This window comes from Talpa occidentalis, unplaced genomic scaffold, assembly GCF_014898055.3.
Source record: "Talpa occidentalis isolate TD23 unplaced genomic scaffold, MPIMG_talOcc4v2.1 talOcc4.10, whole genome shotgun sequence".
NCBI lineage: Eukaryota > Metazoa > Chordata > Mammalia > Eulipotyphla > Talpidae > Talpa > Talpa occidentalis.
The window spans coordinates 1,443,150-1,465,840 of NW_023600993.1; the positions used below are offsets into that span (position 1 = coordinate 1,443,150).

Consider the following 22,691-nt stretch of genomic DNA (forward strand, 5'->3'; position numbering starts at 1 on the left):
TTGTCTTCTGACCTGCACTGGCCGTGAGGAGGACACGGGTTGGGTTCACGCACGCCCTGGTGGGGGTGAGCGGTGGAGGAATCCTGGGTGGGCGCCGTGGGTCGAGGAGGCAGCTCTGGGGGAGACCGGAAAGTGCTCTTGCATGCCAGGCTGGCAGGCGAGGGGGCCAACCTCGGGGTCGGCCCCCGCCAGGCCCTACCCTGAGGCAGACCCGCCCGCGCAGTCGAGTGTCCACTGTCTTCACCGGCTGGGGAAGGAGGAGCTGCTCTGGGGAGGACAGGCCCGCGCTTAACAGGCCACCAGCCAGATGTGTGGGCCTGATGCAGGAAAGATGGGAAAAGCGTCCTGGAAACGGCCGAGAGTAGGATTTTCTTGGCACCTTTGATTAAAGATGAATTTATGCTCAGAAGTTAAAAGAAAATTAATTTTAAAACTAAGACGCCCGCCTGCCTCTGGCCGCTGCTGTGTTTCCCTGTGGGCCTCGCTGTTTGACCCCCGAATGGTGACACTGAAACTAATTCAGATCGATGGGGTGTGGGCTGGCCGGGAGCCGCGAGCTGGCTGATCAAAACTAGCTTTAGAAGGTCGTGGTTTAGTCTGAAACTTGCGCGTCTGTGGGCATAACAACAGGGTAAAGAGCGGGGCCTTGAAAAGGAAAGTCCCCGGCAAGGAGAAAATCTTAACTAGCAGTTTCCTTCCAGCCGCTGTCCAGTGTTGCTGCGGCCGGGCGGGCTGCTGGGGTGCTGCAGCATCGGCGCCGAGGCTGCGTCTGGGGGTGCGGGGTGACGCCGCTGAAATCGCACTCCGGCCTGTTCCTGCTCGAAACCTTTTGACAATGTAAGTGATCATCGTTTATTTGGCATCTCCTAGCATTTATTCGGAAGTCCTCGTCATCCCGTGACGGCGTTTCCGTGCCCACCGTGAATACTGATTTTCTCTGCCTCCCCAGAAACTGCTCGGCGCCGCCCGGCAGGTTGGGTGATGCTGTGAGAAAGACGCGCGGCTGCTGTCCGGGGCGACTCCGCAGCCTGTTCCCAGGAAGCACCTTTGCGCGCGGCGGGGCAGGTGACCCGCGTGTCCCGATGCCTGGGGCTCGGCTGCTCGCCGCCTCCTGGTGCTGCGCATCCCCACCCCGGCCGGCCGCCCGCCATGGCCGCCGCAGCGGTTCCTGCTCCGGGAGAGGAATCTCGCGAGGCCCGAGTGGAGCCCGGCGTGCTGCCCTGGGCCTCACGCTCCCTGAGCCTCCTCCGGAACTGACCTCCATTCTGCTGTTTCCAAAGCCGCAGAGGCAACAAATGAGATGAGGGACCCCAAAACGTTTGGGGCAGGGCAAGAGCGAAGCTGGTGGTGGCTGAGGGGCTCGGGACACAGGCGCCCCCTCCCGGCACTGCCTGAGCGGGAAAGGCGGCCTCGCAAAGGCCGGGGCTCCCTGCCCCGTGGGCGCTGAGAGGGTGGTGTCCCCAGAGGGTCGGCTGGCCACTCAGCGCCTCCCAGAAGGGCCCTCTCTCCCCCCATGCTCTGGCCTCTGCTTCCCGGAGTCTGCCTCTCGCTTGGCTCTTTGGGCAACCTTGAATCAGTCGCTGCTCCTTCCATTTTGTAACGCGGCAAAACTGCATGAGGGCGTGAGAAGAACCGCGGGGAAGTTTTTCAGGGAAAGGCCTCTGGTGCTTGTGGAAGCACCTGGTCCCTGCCGTTCCAGATTCCTCTCCCTCCCTGACTGCCTGGCGGGGATGCCGCTGAAAGCCAAATCTCTGCCCGCCTCCCCCTCCTGGAGGGACGAACGTGCCAAGGAAAGGAAGGCTTTTCTGGGTAAAAACTGTCCTGTTCCCACACGTGTGGGGGCTGGCGCGGGCCGTCGGGCATGGCTCCTCAAAGGAGTTCAGGCCCCATCCTCAGTGCCCAGGAGCGCCCAGGCCTGCCTTGGCCAGGCTTGGATGGACAAGACCCCCTACGAGCCTCCCCGTGTCCTCTGTGGCTGCCAGAGGCCGTGGCTGGATGACTAGCCAAAAATGTGCCAAACTGCCTTCTAGTTAAATTCCTGAACTTCTGGGCCTCCCTGATGGCGCAGTGGGTTGAGCGCGGTGCTATGAAGCTGTCCGCAGCCTCTGCAGTGCTGGTTCGATCCCCACCAGCCTCAGAGCAACCCACATGGCGAGCAGACCTCTCCTGCTGCGCCTGCTGCTCCCCTCAGCAGTGTATTTCGTCAGTCTGCCTGTTCTGCTCCCCGCTCTGTCCCGTGAATCCTCTCACCCTCCCGCGCATCTGGACTGAACCCTGGCTCTTGTATAAAAAAAAAATTCTGAACTTCCACCCACAATTTTTTTTAAGATTTATTTATTTATGCATACAGGAGCTGGGACACAGACCAGAGGTGTGGGGGAGTGAGAGGATTCACCAGAGTGGGGAGCAGAACAGGCAGACGGACCGAAAGTACTGCTGAGGGGAGCAGCGGGGAGACAGGAGAGGTCTGCCACACCATGTGGGTAGCTCCCTGGCCAGGGATCAAACTCGTGCTACAGAGGCTGCGGACAGCTTCATCGGTTGTGTCTTAACCCCTTGCGCCACCAGGGAGGCCCTGTCCTTCTGTGATCTTAATGAAAGGGAGATGTTCTAAATTGTGGGTGATCTAAACATCTCCAGAGAAAGCAGGTGTGTGTATGTGCGCAAGTTAGCATTCTTGACCAGGCCACTAAAATGCTGTGTGATCCTTAGCCAGTTGCTGGAACTTTCTGCGTCCCACGTTCCCCGTTTGTCAAATTAGGATGCTGGGCTCGGTGACATGTGCAGAATCACGGGACTCTAGTACCGGAAGAGCCCTCGCCGCCATCCGGTCCTCTCTGTCCATCTGCAGGGAAGGAAAGTGGAGAGTCCTGTCTCCAGACGGATTCCAGGGGTGACACAGGGCTTCCTGCGGCCGCCAGCCCCCAGCGTGGAGACCGCCGGGCAGCGCACCCGGTGTGACACGGCTCCGAATGCTGTTTTCTAGACTTCAGTTCCTTGATCTGTAAAATGGAAGGGGTTGGGCTGAGGTTCCTTTCACACTGAAGACTTTGAGGATTAAAGCGGTCTCTTTGAAATCCAACATCTTTGCCACCCCTGGGATTGCATCGGGAACGTAATAAAGATAATGTAACTCTAGGAAGAAGTTAGCACGGGGGCCAGGTTCCGAGCCTCCTTCCAGAGGCTTCGATCAGAGGATGAACTTGTCCAACATGTCCCCAAGCGTGGAGATTGCTCCAGCGATGTCTCTGCTAGTGACAGCCACAAAGCCTTGCTGTCAGGTGGAGCCCGCTGGGGAAGGGGCCGGGAAGAGGGTGACATTGATTGTTCATTTCCTGTGGATTTGGGGGCCGCGGGTCAGAGCCCACGGCCAGCCCCTCCGCCTGGCCGCTGTGACTGCTCTGTGTCCCCAGCGGAGGCTCAGAGCCTCACAATCCATTAAGTCTTGCCTTCCCAGTGTCTGTTTACTCGGTGGTTACAAATTGCCAATGGGACAGGAGCTGCCTGTCACTTCCAGAGCAATTAGTGTGTGAAAACTTATCAAAAGAAACCTGTCAAGTCCGAACCCGTATAAATAGTGCAAGGACGTCCCCGAGGAAATGTCACGGTGGGGCCCGGTCTCCCCGCCTGGCTGCACGGGAGAACCTATTTTGTTTTATTTACTTGGCTTTATTTTTCACACTGTTGATAGAATTTCATGTAACCCCACAGATTAATGCTTCACCCTGATAAAAATAGACACCGGTTCTCAGGAAGTCGTCTGCCCGGTGAGTGGCCTGCTGGCCGGCAGGGTGGACGTCTAGGGGCTGGGCTGACGTGTCCCCCTCGCCCGCCTGGGCTCAGCGTGTCCACATCTGTAAAATGAAGGTGGAGGACAGTGACCTGCTGGGGAGCTCTGGGGTCGGCTGCACGTGCGGCCTCTGCTGGCCTCTGCGTGAGCACCTCGTCCTCGTGCCCCTGCCTCCTGGCCCTGGACACGTGGACATGCAGTATCCAGGCCGTGACCATTGCTGTGAAGAGAAATTAGTCTCTTTTCTAGAGGTTTCCCCCAGTGTGGCATCTCGGCTGCAGCTCCACTCGGTGTCCCCGGAGCCCAGCGGTTTCTGCCAGGGCACCCCGGTCCGAGCAGGACGACGTGGTCCCCACCCTTGGCCCCTCCGTGGAGGGTGCTGGCGGGAGATTTGTGCCTCGACTGTCTGAACAGTAGTTAAGGATCCCTGTGGCTGCAGCTGGGGAAACTCGCCACCACGTTATGTCGATGGTTTGCTGTTTAGGGTGACTCCCTCCCACCCCAATCCAGCTGCCCACTTCTCTGCCCCGCTGATTGTTCTTGGAGTGAGGTCACTGCTCAGGTCAGGGCACCCCCCCTGGGTTTTGTGCATATTTCAGAAAAGTGGCGAGTGTTGTGGGGAGGGGCCGTGGCGCGGCCAGATCTGCTGCAGGAACGCCGAGGAGGCGAGGCCTCGGCAGTCACTGTTGCGCCCTGGACGTCCACTGCGGGAGACGCTGCAGCGCCGCCTGCCGTGGCCGGAGGCCGTGCTCGGGTCTCTGCCCGGGTCGCCCTTGTAACTTCGGCGCAGCTGGGGGCAGAGAAGGTCTCCGACGGGAGTCGCTATTCCGAGGACCATGTCCGGGAAAGGCGGGGCCCGCCCCCAGGAAGCTCACGCCGCTCCCTCGAGCAACAAGTGACGTGAGTCACAAAACCCGAAATCCCCTCACTGAGCGTGACGTAGCTCAGCACCTGTTACCCGAGTGTGTTTTGTTCTTGCTTTGAAGACGCGTGAGCTTGATGGCTGAGAGGCGCCTGGGCCCCGGCCTGCCCCCCGCGTCCTGCCGGCCCCTTCCTGGAGCACGACACTGAGTGAGAGCGGAATGTCTCCCGGGCTCCTCTGTTCTGGCCTTTTCTTTCACTCCAGCGAGAACAGGAACAAGGCTCGCGCTCTCTGCCTGGTGTCCTGGGCCCCGAGTGTCCTGGGCCCCAGCCAGCCTCCTCCCCCCGGGCGGGCTGGCCTCGCGGGCCGAGCATCTGGTGTGGAAAGCCCCTTGGGAAAGCCGCGAGGGCGCCGTGGCACTGGCTGCAGCGCTCCTTGGAGGCGGCGGGTGGGGGGGCTGCGCTGGGCCCTTGCTCTCCGGCTTTCCGCGGTGGCTGGAGACGCTCACATGGATGGAAGCCCCGCAGCTGGTGGGGCGTGCGGAGTCCGCGCTCCGCCTGCGCCTGGGGGAACACTTGGCGCTCCCAGGCCACACGGCTCCCGGGAGCACACAGGAGGGCGAGTGGGGGCGCGTCGCCGCTGGCTGTGCCGTGCCTTAGACCCCCTGTGTTTTCCGGGACGTGCCATCCAGGGTCGTGCTTCACAAGCTCTAAGGGGGGCTTTTTCTCCCCCCACATTTCAGTTTCTTGAGGAAGTAACTGGGACTCTGGTGCTTATTTGCACCGTGCACCCTCTTGGCGTCAGCGTGGGGTGGCGTGTAATTACGGCGCAGTCACTGCGTAGCTGTTCTCATGTAAACACAATCGCGTCTCTGCCGTGAGCCTGTGGAAACGCGATAGGCTGTGAAGGGCGCCGCCTCCCGCCCTGCTTGCCTCGTAAACCGTGGGTTTGTGAGGCGGGACGGTTCTGGGGCCACCTCCATGACGAGCCTGCACGTGTGGTGGGGGGTCCTCACTGAGGTGTCCGACAGCAATGCGTGTTCTCTCACCAAGGTGGGGGGTCACTTCTCTGTCACCTCCGATGACCTGCCAGGCCTTGAGCCTTCCCGATGACAGCCAGAGGGGCCTGCTCACCCCCACGTGCTGCAGCCCCGGGCTCCGTGCAGCTGGGTGCCCCCCACCAGAGCAATTTCCAGAGATAAAACGGGGTGTGTGGGCTGGTGGGCCGGGGGGCCATGGCTGGTGCGCAGCTCTGCACAGGCTAAAAACAGGCTCACCAAGTCCTCGCCGCTGGAGGTCCAGACGGCAAAGCATCCCGGCGCTCTGCGTCTGGTTCCTTCCCCGGAACGGGAAGCACGGGCTCACGTGTCCGTCCACAAAATGTCCACCTGGCTCTTAAGAAAAGCCGGAGCTTCCCGAGGAGCCCGGAGTTGGGGCCACTTACCCCCTCCCCCACCCTGGCATCCCCATGTTCTGAAGAGGCTGGGCTGTGGCCGGGCTGTGGCCTCGCCTCCTCCTCGCTCCCGGGTGGGGCCTTCCTCAGCCAGTCTCTGCAAATACAAATACAGCTTTGCCTTCATGAGGCCGAGCGAGTACTGGCTCCAGTGTCCAGTCACTGAAATCGTGGAGCAAGAGCGGGAGCTTGCCGGGGCGGGAGAGCACGGGGCTGGGCCCAGGGCGTGTGCGCGGCTGATGCTCTGAGCCAGGCTGGCTCAGCTAAAGGACTGGGCACCGCTGGGCTACCCTCCGCTGCGGGACAGCTGGCCCATGCTGGGTCCCGTCCCCTCACTCCGGGCTCGGCCTTCCCTCCCCCGCCACCAGTGGGCCCTCCAGGCTGGAGACGGGCTGACGGCTGGGCCAGGGGAACCGTGTGGCCTGGCCTGGCCTCCTTGTGCCTGCGGGCCGGCGTGGGGCCCTGGGCCCAGGGAGGATTTCTGATCAGCTCTCTTGTGGGTGCGGCCCGTGCCCGAGACGGGCCTGTGACCGCGGTCCCTTGTGCTTTCAGAGCTGAGCTACGCCTGGATCTTCAACGAGTACCCCTGCGCCCAGGACAACCGCCGCTTCGTCTCGCAGGAGACCGGGAACCTGTACATCGCCAAGGTGGAGCGGTCCGACGTCGGCAACTACACCTGTGTGGTCACCAACACGGTGACCAACCACAAGGTCCTGGGCCCCCCCACGCCCCTGGTCCTGAGGACCGACGGTGAGTGCTCGGCTGGGCCGGGGGTGCTGGGTCAGCGCAGGCCGGACCGGTCGCGTCTCAATTAAATTCGGGGCAAGTTCAACGCTTTGTACGTTTGGTGCCGTGTTTTCTCCACGTGTGTAAGGAGCAAACCCATGACTCCACTTTGGAAAACTAATTAGAAATCTAATTGCTAACCTCGACGTGGGTGAGTGGAACGTGGGTTTAGTTGGACATAAATAACAAAAGCCTCTATTTCTTGTTTCCTTGCCACTTCGATTGTGTGCACAGGCAGAGTGGAGAGCAAGGTCAGGCAATTAGCTCATTCATCAGCCCCGTGTAATTTAGTGTTCAGTGTCCAGAGAGCTTTTAAATTATCCAAATAACTTCTGTATTTATGACCCTGGACACCGTTCCTCTCGGTGAAATGCAGAGTATCAAGGCTTGCTTGACAGAAGTCTTAATTTCCCTTTCTTTCCTGAGACTATTTCAAGAAAATATATGAACTTGACCTTCACCCCGAGACGTGGCGCGCAGTGTGGGGAGCCCCGCAGGCTTTCTCAAGCCTCTTTGCCCAGACCCCGAGCCTGCCCCTGACTCTGCTTTGTTCCCTCTTCTGAAATGCTCGTCCTTGCCCTGTCCCGGCTTCCACATGGCTGAGCTCACGGGTCCTTCCAGCTCTTCCGGGCTGTCGCGTCTCTGGGAACCTGTCCCTGCCCAAACCCCATGGACACTCCCACAGGTGCATATAAGGCGCAAGCTCCTCTGCCACCTGCAGTGCATTTGACCTCCCTGAGCCCTGCAGTCGGCCTGACCACAGCCCCGGGCTCCTCTGTCCACTCGTCCTCTGCGAAGCCCGCGCACCCTGCTCGCTGCTGTCCCTGGCACCTGGCTCAGCCCTGGCTCCCACGGGATCCTCCTTGAGTGCCTGCAGAGGGAACGAAGCGGGGGCATGGGGACGGCCACTGGGAGGCCAACAGCCACACGAGCGACACCGTGCACACGTGTGCGTGGCTCCCCTTGGCCACCCTGCCTGTCCAGCATCCGCCGGGACAGGGTCGCTGGGCCTGTCCTGCAGCTGAGGGAACAACGAGGCCTGTCCGGCGGGTGCGCCTGGGCCCTGGTGTCGGCCAGGCCTCCGAGTTCCGGGGGGGCCGCTCACTCCAGCCACGGGGAGGTGAGCGTGCCCCCGATCGCGTTTTGGGTGTGTGAGTGGGGGTCAGACACTCGGGACAAGCCCCGGAGCCGCAGGGCAGGCTGAAAGTCAAGGGTGGACGTGGCCAGCTCCGTGCCCTGGGCTCGTGCCCACTTGTCACTTGGGGGCACGAGGTCCCCTGGCACAGCCCTCGCCCGGGCAGGAGCCTGTGACTGGGCTCCAAGCGACCAGGCAGGACAGGAGCAGGCCCGGGGCCCGCAGCTGAGCACCCGACCAGCTTGGTCTTACTCACTGTGGCCTCACCCGGGAGGAGCAAGGGCCTGGACCAAAAGTCCTAAGGAAGACGCCTGGGTTCTGTGCGCGTTCCAGTCCCCAGCCTGGGACGAACACTGCGCGGCTTTGACCTCGGTTTGCTCGGCTGTGGAATGGCTGATTTATAATGTGCCGTGTGGAGGGTCTTTCCAGCACCTTCTAGGACCCGCTCTTAACTCTGGCAGCGTCGCTTAGCCTCAGCATTCGCACGGCCAGACAGCACCAGGCTCCACGCCACGGGACTGCTGGGCATCGGAGGGCTCTTCCCAGGGCCGGCACTGCCCAGCACACAACCACTGCCGCCCAGCGCAAGCCCGGCCAAGAGCCTGCCCCTCTGCTGGCAGATTCTCAGCGACTCCAGAGGCCACATGCCCCTCAGAATGGGCCCCAGGAAACCCGAGGGTGGACAGAGAGCAGTGGCCGTGTGGCATATCCGGCCGCCGGGTGTCCTCTGAGCCCTTCCTTCTGCTGCCCCACCGGGCGAGGTCCCCACAGGGCCTGCCGCCGTGATGCGCCTTCACGGACAGACCAGCCTCGTCCACTGTTTCAAGGGCTCCTCTTGACGTGGACCCTACAGCCTTCGCCTGACGCCGCGTTGTGGACGGGCAGGACAGAGCCCTGCGTGACACCGGCGCCCTCCCCTCGCCCTCTCCGGCATCGCCCCAGCCCTGGAGTCGAGGCCCAAACTGTGCTCTGCTCACTTCAGCCTCTCCCCACAGCTCCGTGCGGCCCGTCACAGTCACGTGTGTGTGGTTCTCTGACGCCGTGAGCGTCGCGGCCCGTGGGCCTGACGCTCTCCTTGCAGGATGCGTGATGGCCGGGGAGGCGGCTCTTTCGCTCCGCTGCCGCCCCCCTTAGGATTTGGTAGCATCTCGCTGGCTCTGGGGTGGGGGCGGGGGAGGCCACAGCTGGGGGACTCTGCGGGCAGCCTCAGGCTGCTCCACTTAGGGTCTACGGGGAGAAGTGTTGGGGTGATTCGGCCCGTCAGGAGGATGTGCGGCCTACAGGCTCCCGCCCTCTGCCGCGCTGCAAGGTCCCTGCCTGGACCACGCCTGCTCGGGTCCGTGGGGACCCGGCTCCTGCTGCTTGGACAGACTCCAGCGGCCCCTCCGGCCAGTCACAGCAAACCTTTTTCAAACGGGCAAGCTGGTCTGCTCGGCCCAGGGAATTCGTGTGGTGAGTCAGATCTCTCCAAATGGTTTCCCATGGGTGGGGTAGACATCGAATGACTTGCTCCTGAGAAACGCGCGGGAACTTCACATAAGAGGGTTTTGCATTTTGTGGTGGCGAGTCCCTGCTGAGCGCTCATTTGCGGCGCGGGCTGCCCCGGCACAGCTCTCGGGCCTCGCTCCTCGGCCACCGCGGCCGTCTCTCCCTCACAGCCGTGCCTCGCGCTGCTCTGTGTGAGTTCCGTGTTCTCAGCAGACCACAGCATCGCTGTTCGCCGCCCTCTGGAACAGGACAAGGACTGGGACGTCGTCTCAGGGGCACGGAGATGCCGGGGATGTCAGGGTGGGGCGGCATCCCCAGGGTGCTCCCGCTGGCCACCCCCAGGAGAGGCCTGGAGATGGGAGGTGCAGCTTCGCGCTGCAGCGTCAGCGCCTCCTGCCACTGTCAGCATCTTCCCGGGCCAGCGGCGCAGCGTCCCTGAGGGCCTGCTGGCGGTGCAGACGCCCGGCTGTCCCTTCCCAAGTCAACAATCAAGCCCTTTGGGGAATTTAAAGTTTGAGAGGTTCTGACTTTGAAAAAACGACCTGGAAATTGCTAGCCGTGTTTTCCTTGGGAAATAGACTCCTTCAGCAATAAGCAGTCACAGCCTGCAAGCCGCCTACTGTGCGACACGGTGCAGGAGCCGCCTCCGGCCTCTTCCCTCTTTACTCCAGGAAGCCTCAGGCGCCCTCAGTCTGAGTTGCCCACGCCGTGCCCCGGCGCTGGCTGGTTCAAGCGCTGTCTCTCGATCAACTCGTGGGGAGGTGTCGTGCCGCAGCCCCTGTCCTGAGGACCCTGCCACGGAGCACATGGCCAGGGGTTTCAGGCCGGAGCCGGGAGCCATGTTGTCTCCCGCTACAGTTAAAGCCCAGGTTTGGGGTGTCTCTGGGGCGAGAGCGAGGTCCGTCTCTGTGGGGAGTCGCAAGCGGCAGGGAGCGCGGCTGTGGTGCTGTCCCGGCAGGTGGCAACTGCCCGGCTCTCCCCTACCTGCTGGACACAGTCAGGTCTTTATGTCGCCCCTTCTTTTGAAATTGTTTGACGGTGGGGAAGGTTCTGGCGCGACCCCTCGGCTCCGGAGCCCGGGCAGCTGCCCCGAGGGCACAGGTGGCTGGAGGACGGGCTCGAAACCTCGCTCCTGCTTTATGGGCCTCCTGTTTCTCAACAACGAAAAAAATTTACAAGGCAGCAGCTTTTGAAATTCAATGTAGAAAATAAAGCCAAAATAGTTAAAATGAAAGAGTCACATAAAATTGCAGCCGCTGCCGGCTATAGCCAGATTAAATGGCGCAGCTCGGCGCGTGGGTAATGGCCGCTGCCCTCGGACACACGGCGAGGGGTCTCAGACGGCACCCACCAGGCCGTGCCCCCTGCCACTGCCCACGCAGAGCTTGGTCTGTCCCACTGCTGCCTCCGCCACCGAGCCCTGAAGCCAGCAAGGGCCCCGTGTGTCCCCAGGACCAGCCCCGCCCGAGAACGGGGTCTTCCCATGCAGGAGCCGTGAGGCTGTCCTGGGAGAAGCGGGCCCTGCCATGAGCCACACCTGTCCTCGCAGCCACCCGCTCCTCACCCCGAGACTTTGTCCCACATGCCTGAAACCGAGCCGGAGTCCGTGGCTGCACAGGGCGGCAGGAGGCGGGGAATGGCCAGCGTGGTGCAGGGGCAAGGGCTCCGCCGTGCCAGGCTGGCGTCCAGCAAGTGCCGAGGCTGGAGGGAGGGAGAGAGGAAGACACCCGCGTGCTGAGTCACGGCGCAGTCAGGCGCAAGCAGGGCCCCGCGGGCCTGCAGGAGGATCCCGACTGTGGCGGGTGGCAGGGCCGAGCTGTGGCGGGGAGCGAGGCCTGTGTCAGCTGCGCGGCCGGCAGGCCCCGGGCAGCGCGGGAACTGAGCCACGAAGCAGAAAAGAGCCCGCCACGTCAGGGCCGTGGAGACCACCCCCAGTGTCCACGTGGCCCAGAGGGGTCCATCACGGGACCCCGATCCAGCATCCCTGCCATGCAGGAAGGGGAGAAGCGAGCAGGGGTCCAGCCTGCCCATGGGACCCGCCTCCCGGCACACCTGGCTGGGCTCCTGCCCCCTCAGGTCCCCTGAAGCTGCAGGCGAGCAGGGCCCCCTGCAGAGCGACCCCCTCATTCCTTGGGGTCTAGGAACCTTCTCTCCTGAATCCTTCCATCTCTTCCCTCTTTGCTACGGAAGCCTCAGCAGGGAGCAAATGGGGGGTTATTAGTTTTTAATAGCTAGATGGTTCCAAGCAGCCTCTTGGCACAGTTGAATCAGCCACCATAAGAAATACACAGAAATTGAGTAAGAATCAACGGATCAAAGCGCCTAGAGCCGTGGGGGCGGGGCGAGAAGGTGTCGATTGATCGGGATCAGTTGTGGGATTGGCTTTTAGTCCTAAGAGCCTGGACTGGGCTGAGGTTACCCTGACATCTCACACGGGCAGGTCCAGGAGCCGGGAAGGTGGGAGCCACGACCTTCAGGCCCCCCTGCACGCAGTTTCTGGGGTCGCCCCCACTGGCTCCCGGACTCTCAATGCAGCGGCCGGCCGGCTGCTGACGCCCCCTCTAGCTCAGGACTCGGCCTGGTTGCCGCGAGAGGGAAACTCAAGGGTGGCCAGGGACGGGTTACCCAGAAATGCCTTTGCTTAGGAGGCCCAGAAAGGCAGGCGATTCTGCTCTGAGGATGTAAATGTTTCCACAGCATGTTGGGGTTCCAGGTAACCAGCACCTGAGTCACTTCTGCCCTTTCTATTTTCATCTGCGCTGTGTCCACCTGAAGACAGCGGGGGGCGCGAGGTCGGCATGGGGCCCCACGGGCCGCGGCAGGCTGGGAGCGTCTGTCTGCCGACAGCGGCTTCCAGGGGGCCCCCTGTTCCGGGGGCATGAAGACGCTGGAGACTTAAGACCTTTGTTTCCCCACAGGGGTGATGGGCGAGTACGAGCCCAAAATAGAAGTGCACTTCCCAGAGACGGTCCCCATGGCCAAGGGCGCCACGGCCAGGCTGGAGTGCTTCGCCCTGGGAAAGTAAGTTCGGGCCGCGCCTCGCGGTGGGGGCAGCCACGGGCCGGGCCTCCTCCCTGGTCCCCCCGGTTGGGGGGAGGGCAAGGCCGTCTGCTGTGGCCACAGGAAAGGGAGAATGGGCGATGCTGGCAAAGTGCCTCGTCCACTGCTGCGGCCCGTCAGGTGCGGCCGCACCCGGAGTGACCTGAGACGCGGCTCCGTTCCGAGCAGACAAGCAGGGTGAAAACCCGGGGCTGGTTCTGCCTCCAAGAGGCACTTCAGACCTTTCCTGAGTGGCCCTCTAAATTGCCAGCCTCTCCTCTCCGCTTGCTCCCCGCCAGCGCCGTGAGACGGCCCCGAAGACCCTCGGGAGCAGCCGCGTGAGCCACCCTGGCTCTCGCGCTCAGGAGCAGGCGCACCCAGGGCAGCGAGCGCAGAGGCGGCACTGGGGCCGCCGTGACCCACGGCACGGGCGCTCGGGGCAAGTGTGTGTCTCTGCCCGCCCCACACCCCGCCCAGAGTCGCCGAGGCCATGACTGACCTTCCCAACCTCTGCCTTGACTGTCCTCGGCTTTTGTGCTTTCCAGCAGCCACAGGGGGAGGATGCCCCTTCCGTTCGTGACATTCTCTGCTCTAGCAGGAGGCCTCTCGGGCGTCCGTGTCTCGGGCCAGACTCGTCCTGCGGCGGCGTCTGCCCCGCTGGACACTCTGCAGAGGCCTCGCTGGGCCCAGAGGGCGTAGCACACCAGGTGCCAACAGAGCTGATGCGCCTTCAAGGCCGGCTGTCGGGCAGCTTGGACGCCCGGAAGGGCCGGACACCCTGCCCGGCCTGGGCCGGGGCCCTATGTTACCCTTAAACGTGTATCTAAGAGTCGGGAGCCTGACCAGGGGAGAGGTGAAGGCAGGTGACTGGATCTGTCTGGTGAGCTCTGCAAGTGACGCCTTGAAAAATCTGTGGTGAAAGAGCAGAGTCCTTGCCGTGTGCTCTTGGGAGCGGGCGAGATGGTCTCAACCCCATTCAGGCCGCTTGAAGAGCTTGGGGTGAGCACAGGAGATCCCGCATGAGCCCCTCCAGCCTGCAGCGCCACAGCCAGCTGCGGAGATGCGCATCTCTGCGGCCTTAGCAGCGGACACCCCGGGGAAGGGGTCCCTGGGGGGTGGAACAGAGCCCCCCCACTCCCCTTAGTGTCTGGCTAGTGACCCGAAATTCTCCTAATGCAGGGAGAGTCGAGTTGATGCCTTTGATTTTTTAAATGCCAGTCAGGTTTTCCAGAGATGAGCAAGTCTTCAGTCTAGCTGCTTCTCTCTGTGTTTTTGTGAAAAACAAGTAAGGAACTAGGTGTGTCCCCTGCTGGGAAGCTGCGGTCTTCAAGCCTGCCCCGCGCTGCTCCCGCCAGCCTAGACAGAGGCCCCCGAGCTGCAGGGTGCCTCCGAGCACATCGGAACCCCCAGTTTGCTTCTTCCCTTACCTCACTACTTCAGTAACAATTCCCCCCAAACTGCTCCCCAAATGAGGGTACAGAGGGGATGTGCCAAGAGGCAGAAAGTAGCAGCTGCCCATTGCTTACTTCTGAGCCAGACCAGAATCACGTCTGCCTGGTTCCGGGGTCAAAGTCACCAGAGAACCCCCACGCCCCAGACTCGGGGGGCGAGCCCACTTCACCTCCTTGTGAGGAGAGCGGCAGGACGCCGTCCTCACCCGCCGCCTGTGTGCGGGCATTGCAGCCTTCACATTTACGGCTTAGAAAGAACAAATGCTCTAGGGGGAAAAATATAGTATTTAAATATAAAAACAGGTAAACAGAACAATCCCCAAAGTCTCAGCGGCACCTCACGCGGAAGCTGGTTTCCTCACTTAGGGCTGAGGGAGGGGAGGGACGGCGCGGGCGGGTGGGGCCTGGCCGCCCTGCCCGGGCAGCGTGAGTTGGGATCCAAGAGGGGGGCGGATGCGTAGGTTCTCGGGCGCGCCGCCGTCTCATCGGCGCCCCCTGCTCTCGCTGCCGGCAGCCCGGTGCCGGCTATCCTCTGGAGAAGAGCCGACGGGAAGGCCATGGCGAGGAAGGCGCGGATTCGGGAGACCGGCGGGATTCTGGAAATCCCCAACTTCCAGCAGGAGGACGCCGGCCTGTACGAGTGCGTGGCCGAGAACCTGCGCGGGAGGAACGTGGCGAGGGGCCAGCTGACCTTTTACGGTGAGTCATGGCTCCGGTTTCCCGCCGCCTGCGCCTTTCTGCGCGGTGAATCCGCAGGCCGGAGCTCGCCCCGGCTGGGGAGGGCGCAGCCTGTGTCGGGCCTGGGTCTGCACCGAAAGAGCATCCCCTGGGGTGCAGCGCGAGGGTGGGGGCCGAGGGTGCGGACAGGCAGAGGGCGGCAATGAGACCGTGTGTTTGGGGTGGCCCGGTGCGGGCTCATGCGGGAGCTGTCCGGTTGTGAGCCTGACGCAGGAGCCGTTTCCGTGCCGGGCAGGGCGTCCGCTCGTCCCCGTTGGGGCTCTGACTCGGGCTGTGTCCTCCGCTGGGACGCTCCTCTCTGGGGCAATTTGATGTGCAGCCGGCGCTTCCAAGTGCGTGGGGTCCAAATTTAGCTCTCGCCAGAGTGGAGCTCGACGAGCCCCCTCACCCCGAGACTCCCCGCTGCAGCCGCTCCTCCCCACCCAACCCGACGGACACGGCAAGCACATGGGAGGGTGGCGCCGGCCTCGGACACCCCGTTAGGGCAGCGAAGGGGAGTCTGGGAAAGGTTGCCTTGGGCAGGCGTTTAGAAAGCAGGTTGAGTGCCGCGAACTGGAGCTGGTCTGAACCCCACCAGCCTTGGGCACTGCAGAGAGGCGTCGTGGACTGACGTTACCCAGAGCGGTTCAAGCACACAGTAGCGTGTGTGGGCGCCACGAGCGCTTCTCTGGGGCCAGCCAGGCCCTGCTCTGCACGCCCGTCACTCGGGTAACCGGTGCCACGAGAGTCGTTTCTCTCGGCAGTTCTGCAGGGCAGTTTGGTTCTAAGATCCGACCAAAGGATTTTGTTGACTCGTCATGAGAGGGACTTAGGAAGAGCGATTGGAAGCCAGTGGAGGTTTCCAGCACCAGCCAGCCGTTAGCGGCCTCCCCCACGCGACGCCCAGCCTGCGGACTCCCCACATCTGAGCTGGCCTGGTGGGAGAGCACAGAAGGTTCTAGAAAGGACTCCACATGGTGACCCGGCAGCCCTTGTCTGAGTCATCTGCACCCCCTTAACGCTCCTGTCCTTCGACAGCAACAGGACGAGCCCCACCACGGGAGACAGCGTGCCCTGCTTCCTCCTTCGCTCTGGCAGCTGCCCCCTTATCTGAGGGGGCACACATTCAAAAGCCCCCACGTTTGAGAGCCGCAAGGCTGCAGATTTGGCCTGTGAGGTGCTGTCGCCCTTTTCAAGCACTTGGGCTGCGTCTCTCTCACCAGTGTTAAGTTAGCCCCGTGAGTCAGGGAGGCGCCGCCTGGGAGTGGCCGGGTCAGGCCACCTTCCTTCCCTCTTCGTTGGTTGCCTGCACTTGCCCATCCCGCGCCAGTGGGTCCTGTTGTTTGAGATGCGCGACCGAATGAATGATGCCATCTGCCCTTTCATGATTTTCTTGTAAGGGAAATACCTGTTTTCAGCGTGCTGGGAAGGCCTGGGAATTTCGTAACCAGGAGTGGGTGGGTGTGACGCTTCCCACCCCCGCGTGCCCCTCGGCGCCACAGCTGTGTGCCCAGCGCTGCCTGGACACCACGCCACTGTCCTTCTGGCGCTGAGGCCACCTGGCCCCCTTCAGAGGCTTGGGGCATGCTCCGACAGGCTGGGGAGCCCTGGTTGGTGCTGCGCCCCGCGACTGTCTGAGGGTTCCTGTGAGCTGCTCGTGGCTGCGGCATCCAGACCGGCAGGGCTGGGACGAGCCGCTTCCAGCGCTCCGCAAGCCTCCCTGCCCAGCGTGGCCTAGTTTCAGTCTGCCTTTTGGACATTTTTTAGCCTAAAACATTTCCTAAAATTGGGTCTGTTTATTTTTAAGGGTATGAAGTGCGAGTTTTTCCAAAATGACTTAAATATATTATTCATTTGTTCAACAATTTTTTTTTTTTCTTGCCGACCACGCGGCAGGCACCCGGGCAGTAAGACAAATCCCTGCCCTGAAGGAGCTTGTGTTTCCCGAGGCGCTGACAGGAGATACACGACTGCACAAACACATGAGCTAGAAAATTGCATGTTGTGATCAGAATTATGAAGAAGATAATTAGGAATATAAGTTAGGATAGAAAACATCTAGGAGCTGGGGGAGGGCTCATCAGATTGGTGCTCAGGGAATTGACTTCTGAGCTGAAGCCAAAGCATGAAAGGAGCCGGCCCTCCAGGGGGTCCTGGGGCAGAGAGATGTGCAAAGGCCCTGAGGCAGGAAACGACTCCATTGGTGTGACTTGGGGCTGGGAAGCGGGTGCCTCAGGCCCAGTGAGAAAGCAGGAGGCTGCGCATTCTGCTTTCCCTACAAGCCAAGTTTGGAAATCTGTCTGAGTGCATTGGGACACCGTGGGAGAATGTTAAGCCTGGGGGTGACTCCATCTGATTCCTTTTCAAAGATTCCTCGGTGCTTTGTGGTGAGGAGGTAGCCAGAGTGGCGCAGGGAGTGGCTCAGGGTGTCAGCTGGGCCTGGGCGGTGGCTGGGACTCTCGGAAGGAGAGGAAATGAGAGACTCGGGGTGTATTTTGGAGTTAGATTCAAAAGACTTCTCATGTCCTCCCTGATGTGACCCACATTCTAGATCAGGAAGCTGATCCCTGCAGAGATTGTGCTGATTTAAGTCTGCGTGGTAAGAGCAGAGCTGGACTGCAGGTGCCAGGGCAGGCAGGTCCTGCGGCTCGAGGGCCGTGAAACAGCCTGCAGTTGTATTAAAATGCCAAACACTGATGGGGCGTGGCCTGGGGGGTTGTGCTGTGGGGCCAGGGTGGGCCGAGGGCTTGGAGGGCTGATGCAGCCGGGCAGGGTCCCCGGGCAGCTGTGGAGCTGCTTCCAGGGGCAGAGGGAGCTGAGGTGAGCCACAGCAGGCCCAGGCCCTCCTGCCTCTCTGGGCAGGGCTGCGTGCCATGGTGTCCGCACTGCAGACAGCGACACAAAGCAGACGAGAAGTCATCATCCTGAAGAAAGGAGGGGAAGGAGCGAACGGATTTAATTCGCAGGATAGTTGCTTGCCTTCCCACCCCATCCTGCCGGCACAGTCACCTCCTCCCCCACAGACGGGCCCGCACCGGCCTCTGGGTGGGTGCGTGAGGAGAGCCTGCCCCAAGCCGGGGGTCGGCGGCCCTCGCTAGCAGGCGTGAGGACGTCTCCCGTTAGGCAACAGTGAGGTGCAGGGGCCTGCCGGGGACAGCCCTTTACTTTTTATAAGAAAATAAGACCCAGAGAGATAATCACCCCAAACTGTAACTTGGGGGACGGGAGCTACGGCCAGCCATGGCCTTGCTGTGCGATGACAGTGTCCGGCAGCCTGATGTGCGCGGGTGGCCTGACTGTGGGCCTCAGCGTGCACGACAAATGGACTTACCTGAGGCTCAGCCGCAGGCACACGCAGAAAGGTTAGCAAAGGGCTTATTTACAGAAAGGGGGAATGAAGAAAGGAATGACTCGGGGGAGGGAGAGAAATTGGTGACTGCGCCTCCCGGCTCCCTGAGCTGGGACCCCCGGAGCAGCTGAGAGCCGGCGGAAACCCAGGCCCCCGAGGCCCTTTACCGAAGACAAGACGGCAACGAGGAGATTGCTCCTGAGCCCAGAGACTCGCAGCGGCGGGGGTCAAGTCCCCACGTGGCCATGCAGCCTCCTGCTGAGTGGGGTGAGGACAAGACTGAGGTGGCCTTGGGTGAGGGGTTCTTCTGCTTCAGACCTTGAAAGAACAGGAATGGCCGGGCGGGTGTCCCAGCACGGGAGTGTGCTTCGCTCCGTGCAGCTGGTGGCTCCACGTGTGTCCACGGGAGAGAATGGAGATGCAGCCCCTTCCAGAGCGATCCCGCTGCTCGCCTGCCCAGGGCCGTGCTGAGACAGGAGGGTGCTGGTGCAGGGGAACCTGGGCACGAGGTAGACACCACGGCCTGCAACACGCTGCGGGAGACGGGCTGGTGTCATCCAGGGGGTGGAACTAGGCGGCCGAAGAAGCGAGGAGTGATGTGCATTCCCGGGAGCATGGGCCCCGCTCAGGGCCGCCCTCTCCCTTCCGAACAGCCCGTCTGCGTGCGCGTTCCGTGGCGCCGTGGCCCCCTGTGCTGTGGATCCGGACCCCCTTCCTGGGGGCCACTGACCAGACAGCGCTTCTGGTGGGACGTGCGTCATCGCTTTGAATCAGGCTTCTCTGGACTGGCTTGACTTCAACAGCAAAGACAGGCCCTGCCGGTGCCCGCAAAGACCCATGCGTTGCCGATCGCACCTGGCTGCTCAGGAGCTGCCGGGCGCCCCTCGGCCGCCACCGCCTCGCCTGCCGGGAGAGGAAGCGCAGCCTCTGCAAGCGTTTGGTCAGTGAGCACCTCGCCAGGGCTGGCCAGGCCCTCTCAGGCGTCCTTCCTGCACCAGCTTCTTTTTGTTTCTTGGGATTTTTTTTTTTTTCAGAACACAAGGCCTCGCTTCCCGCTTCCTCTGGTTTTGAAAGAAAACCCAAGTGTTACAGGAAATCCATGGCATTGAAATCTGTCTCTGCACGCGGTTTTGATGTTTCCTTTTTAACTTCAACTTGACATTGCTTCGTAAGTCACACTTGCCCTTGCATTTCCCCCTCGCTCTCTTTGAAAAGTCGGCTGAGCTGGTAATATTCCATACGGATTCCTGCAGCTCGGCTTGTTGCCTTTCGTTGCATGGACGCTGTGGGGGGCCGCTGTGCCCCAGGTTGAACGTGCCATGATGGCCGCCGTCGGCCCCACCGGCCGCGCCCGTCCTGGGCAGAGGGTGGAAGGGACCTCTGAGCTCCCTGGCCTCAGCGGCGGGAGGATGGGGCAGGGCCTCGCTTTGCCAAGGTCCGCTTCGGCCTCCCCGGGCAGTGATGCGTCAGCCCAGCAGCCCGCGCTGGCGAGACTGGGTTTTGCTCTTTGAAAAGCGTGAAATCGCTCACCGGCAGCAAAGGGAGAAGCCGGGACCCTCGAGGGCTCCGCCGGCTGCCCACCTGTGGGGTGTGTTCCCGGCCGCGGGTCAGCGAGGAGGGGCGACCCGGCCGGCGCCACACGTCATCTCCTTTTAAATGACATGACGGATGCGCCGGCGCCTCTCAGAATGACGACTCCCGGATCAGCCCACCGAGAGGCAAGGGAGGAATATTGAGCAGCATCTTTTAATTAAACGGCGCTGCCAGCTCTGCCCTGGAGGCCGCGTGGTGGGCACCATTGTGCAGCGACGCCGCGGGAGGCGGCCGGAGACCAGCTCCGGTGAGCAGGGCTGAGAGAGGAATCCGATTGAGCCGTGGAAATTACCAAGAAATGACAGACACAAGATAGAGTTTAAGCGGGAGCCAGGGGCGCAAGGCCTCGCGTTCGTGCTCAAGCGTCCCGAGTGCCTGGTGCACCTCGTGCTCACTGCTTCAAGCAGCCCCCCGCCCCCCGGGCAGTTACCAGACAGGGAGGATGCTCTCAGCCTTTGGCCTCGTCCGGGCACACGTTCCCCGCCAAGGTTCTGCGCCGTCAGGTCTGTTTCTTTTTCTGATCTAGTCTGTCCCCCAGACATAGCTTTGCAGACTCAAGAAAGAACAGCCCCATCTGTCCACGCGCCGGTCCTCCCGCCCAGGCTGATCCGTTTTTTAGCCATGACCTTCGTGGTCTCCTTGTCTCAGCACTGCATGCCTTGGGGGGCTCCAACAGGAGACGGCCTCCCGGGCGCCAGGGACAGCTCCTCCAGACGACACCCACACCCGCTACCAAGCCTGAGATGGGCTCCAGCCGGGACGGATACATGTGGGGACTTCCTGGGGACGCAGACTGGACAGTGTCTTTGTCTCCATTAAGAACAAAGCAAGGCAGCACGGCCTCCCCGGAGCAGGGAGCTGCGGCCTGGCCTGGGCGGTGGGGCCGTGCGGGCCGCATGGGACTTGGGCCTGCAGCTCCTGCCATGGGTGGTGGGCAGGGAGAAGGTTCTAGTAAAAACGTAGCATTTATGCGGGGATTTGAGGTTTTAGGGCCACATTCTGTGGGTAACTGTCTATTTAGAGTAAGTCAACAGTTTAAAATAAAAGGGTAATGAGCGTCTTGGCGGGGAGAGGAGCCCCAGGACTGTCCTCGGCACGTGGGGGGCCCTACAGTGGGCGAGGCTGGGCAGCCTCAGCCGTCCACCAGGGACGTGTCCTGCTCCCACAGCTTCTCCGGGCAGGCGGGGCCAGGCTGCAGGGCCGTTTGCTGTCTGCGCTGGGGCTCGGCAGGGGCTTCTTCCACCAGGGGGGCCTATGGGCATCCCAGGCACCTGTGGGAGCTGCCCTCGCCCTGCACCATGGCTGTGAACGTGCCCCATGGCCCCTCAAGCTGTGCAGGGATCAGGGAGTGGACTGTGTCGGCAGGAAACCAAGCCCGGCCCAGGAGGAGTGGTGGGCGCAGGGTCAGCCCCTGCAGGGGGAGGGGGGCCACACAAAGGCGGGGTGGTCCCACGGGGCCCACCCTATTCATCCTGCCCTCAGTGACGAGGACGCCAATCCCCCAGGCCCCCACCCAGGCCCTTCACCGCCCATAGGCCGCAGCGTCCTCCGCAGCCCCGAGCAGGCCCTGCCGAAGTCCCCTGCCAAGATCGCGGGGGACCGGCTGGCCTGACACACGCCGACAGTGGCCTCTCTCTGCTCTTGACCCGCTGCAGCTCCACCTAATTGGATCCAGGTGATAAACGACGTCCGCGTGGCCATGGAGGAGGACGTCTTCTGGGAGTGCAGAGCGAGCGGGAGGCCGCGGCCCACGTACCGCTGGCTGAAGAACGGGGAGCCGCTGCTGGCTCGGGTAAGCCGACCGACCATCACTGTGGCTCGGGGTGACGGTGACGCTTCATGTGGCCTCGTTGCCATGGAGATGGGATGGTGAGCTGTTTCCAAAATAACACGCAACCAAATGCCGTGGGTAGTGGAAGGGGCAGCCGAGGCCGCTGGTCAGTGCGGGGTGTGTGTAAGGCCAGGGCTCGCCTGGTCCCGCCCAGGGCTGCGCGGGAGCCTCCCCGCCGGGTCACCTGGGCTTTGCAGGGGATGTGGTGGAAGGTCTGCAACACAGGTCGGCGCTGAGACCCACGGGGGGCAGGCTGGCCCACACTCCTCTCCCAGGAGATGTCTGCCCTCACGGCGCGGCAAGGGCGCCACCCCACAGCCGCCCCCCGCCCGCCCGCCCCCTGCACACACCGTGGCCACACACTCGCACGCGGGCTCATCACGCCGATGAAACAGGAAGAGCAGATGCCAGGTGGTGGCTGGCCGGGCTCCAGAGAGCCTGTTTCCTCTCTGGAAACAGGGTGCTGTGTCTTCGGGTGTAGGCCACCCCCCCACCTATTGGTACCCCATGGGAAAAGCAGCCCCAACGATGCCTGGCTGACCAGGGTGCTGCGGCTGGGGGAGGCAGGAAGGCCCGGGCCGTGACCCCCAGCCCTGAGACAGAGCTTAGTGTATCGCACTCCCGGGGATCAGGCCCCAGGCCCCTAGCAGATGTGTTTCTGGACGAGACCCAGGGCAGGAGGAGGAGGTGGCCTTCACTAAGGTTCCAACAACAGGAGGAAGACGAGCAACTGTAGGCCATTCTAGGAAGGACGCGGGGCTGAGCCTGGCTTGTGGGGCCCAAGAGGCAAATGAAGGAGCTTCGTCAGAGCAGTGATCAGGCACTTTGGAGAGATGCAGAAATGGATTTTTGAAAAGAAACATCATACAAATCTTAGCTTATGCAACTACTGAAATAAAAGCTCGGAGCAGGCTGCTGCTCAAAGGCCTGGAGGGTGAGGGCCCTGGACACTCAGGTGCCCACCTGCGGGCCCCCCAGCCCCGGTCCGTCCCGGGAGCCTGCTATCCCGTGTCCATCTTGTGGGCCGGGGCAGCGGCAGGCAGGGTGCCTCCGCGCCTGGCTGGCTGCAGGGCCTGGAGTTCTGGGGCTGATGAAGCTTCTGAGGGGCTGCCAGCTAACCCTCGCCCCCAGGCAGACAGAGCACCTGCTTGCCTTTAGCTCGCCTGTTTCAGTGGCTCCCCCCGGTGCTCAGGAGAAT

General features: G+C 62.3%; 1 protein-coding gene across 7 annotated transcripts in view; it reads left to right on the plus strand.

The window, feature by feature from the left end:
• Positions 1 to 22,691, plus strand: part of LOC119254937 (contactin-4) — a 470,837-nt gene that overhangs the window by 359,126 nt on the left and 89,020 nt on the right. For all 7 annotated transcript variants that reach the window (XM_054694293.1, XM_054694319.1, XM_054694281.1 and 4 more), the window contains 4 exons: positions 6,657 to 6,854; positions 12,432 to 12,534; positions 14,518 to 14,702; positions 21,318 to 21,454. In XM_054694293.1, the coding sequence (XP_054550268.1) occupies positions 6,657 to 6,854; positions 12,432 to 12,534; positions 14,518 to 14,702; positions 21,318 to 21,454 (623 nt within the window). The remainder of the gene's footprint in view (positions 1 to 6,656; positions 6,855 to 12,431; positions 12,535 to 14,517; positions 14,703 to 21,317; positions 21,455 to 22,691) is intronic.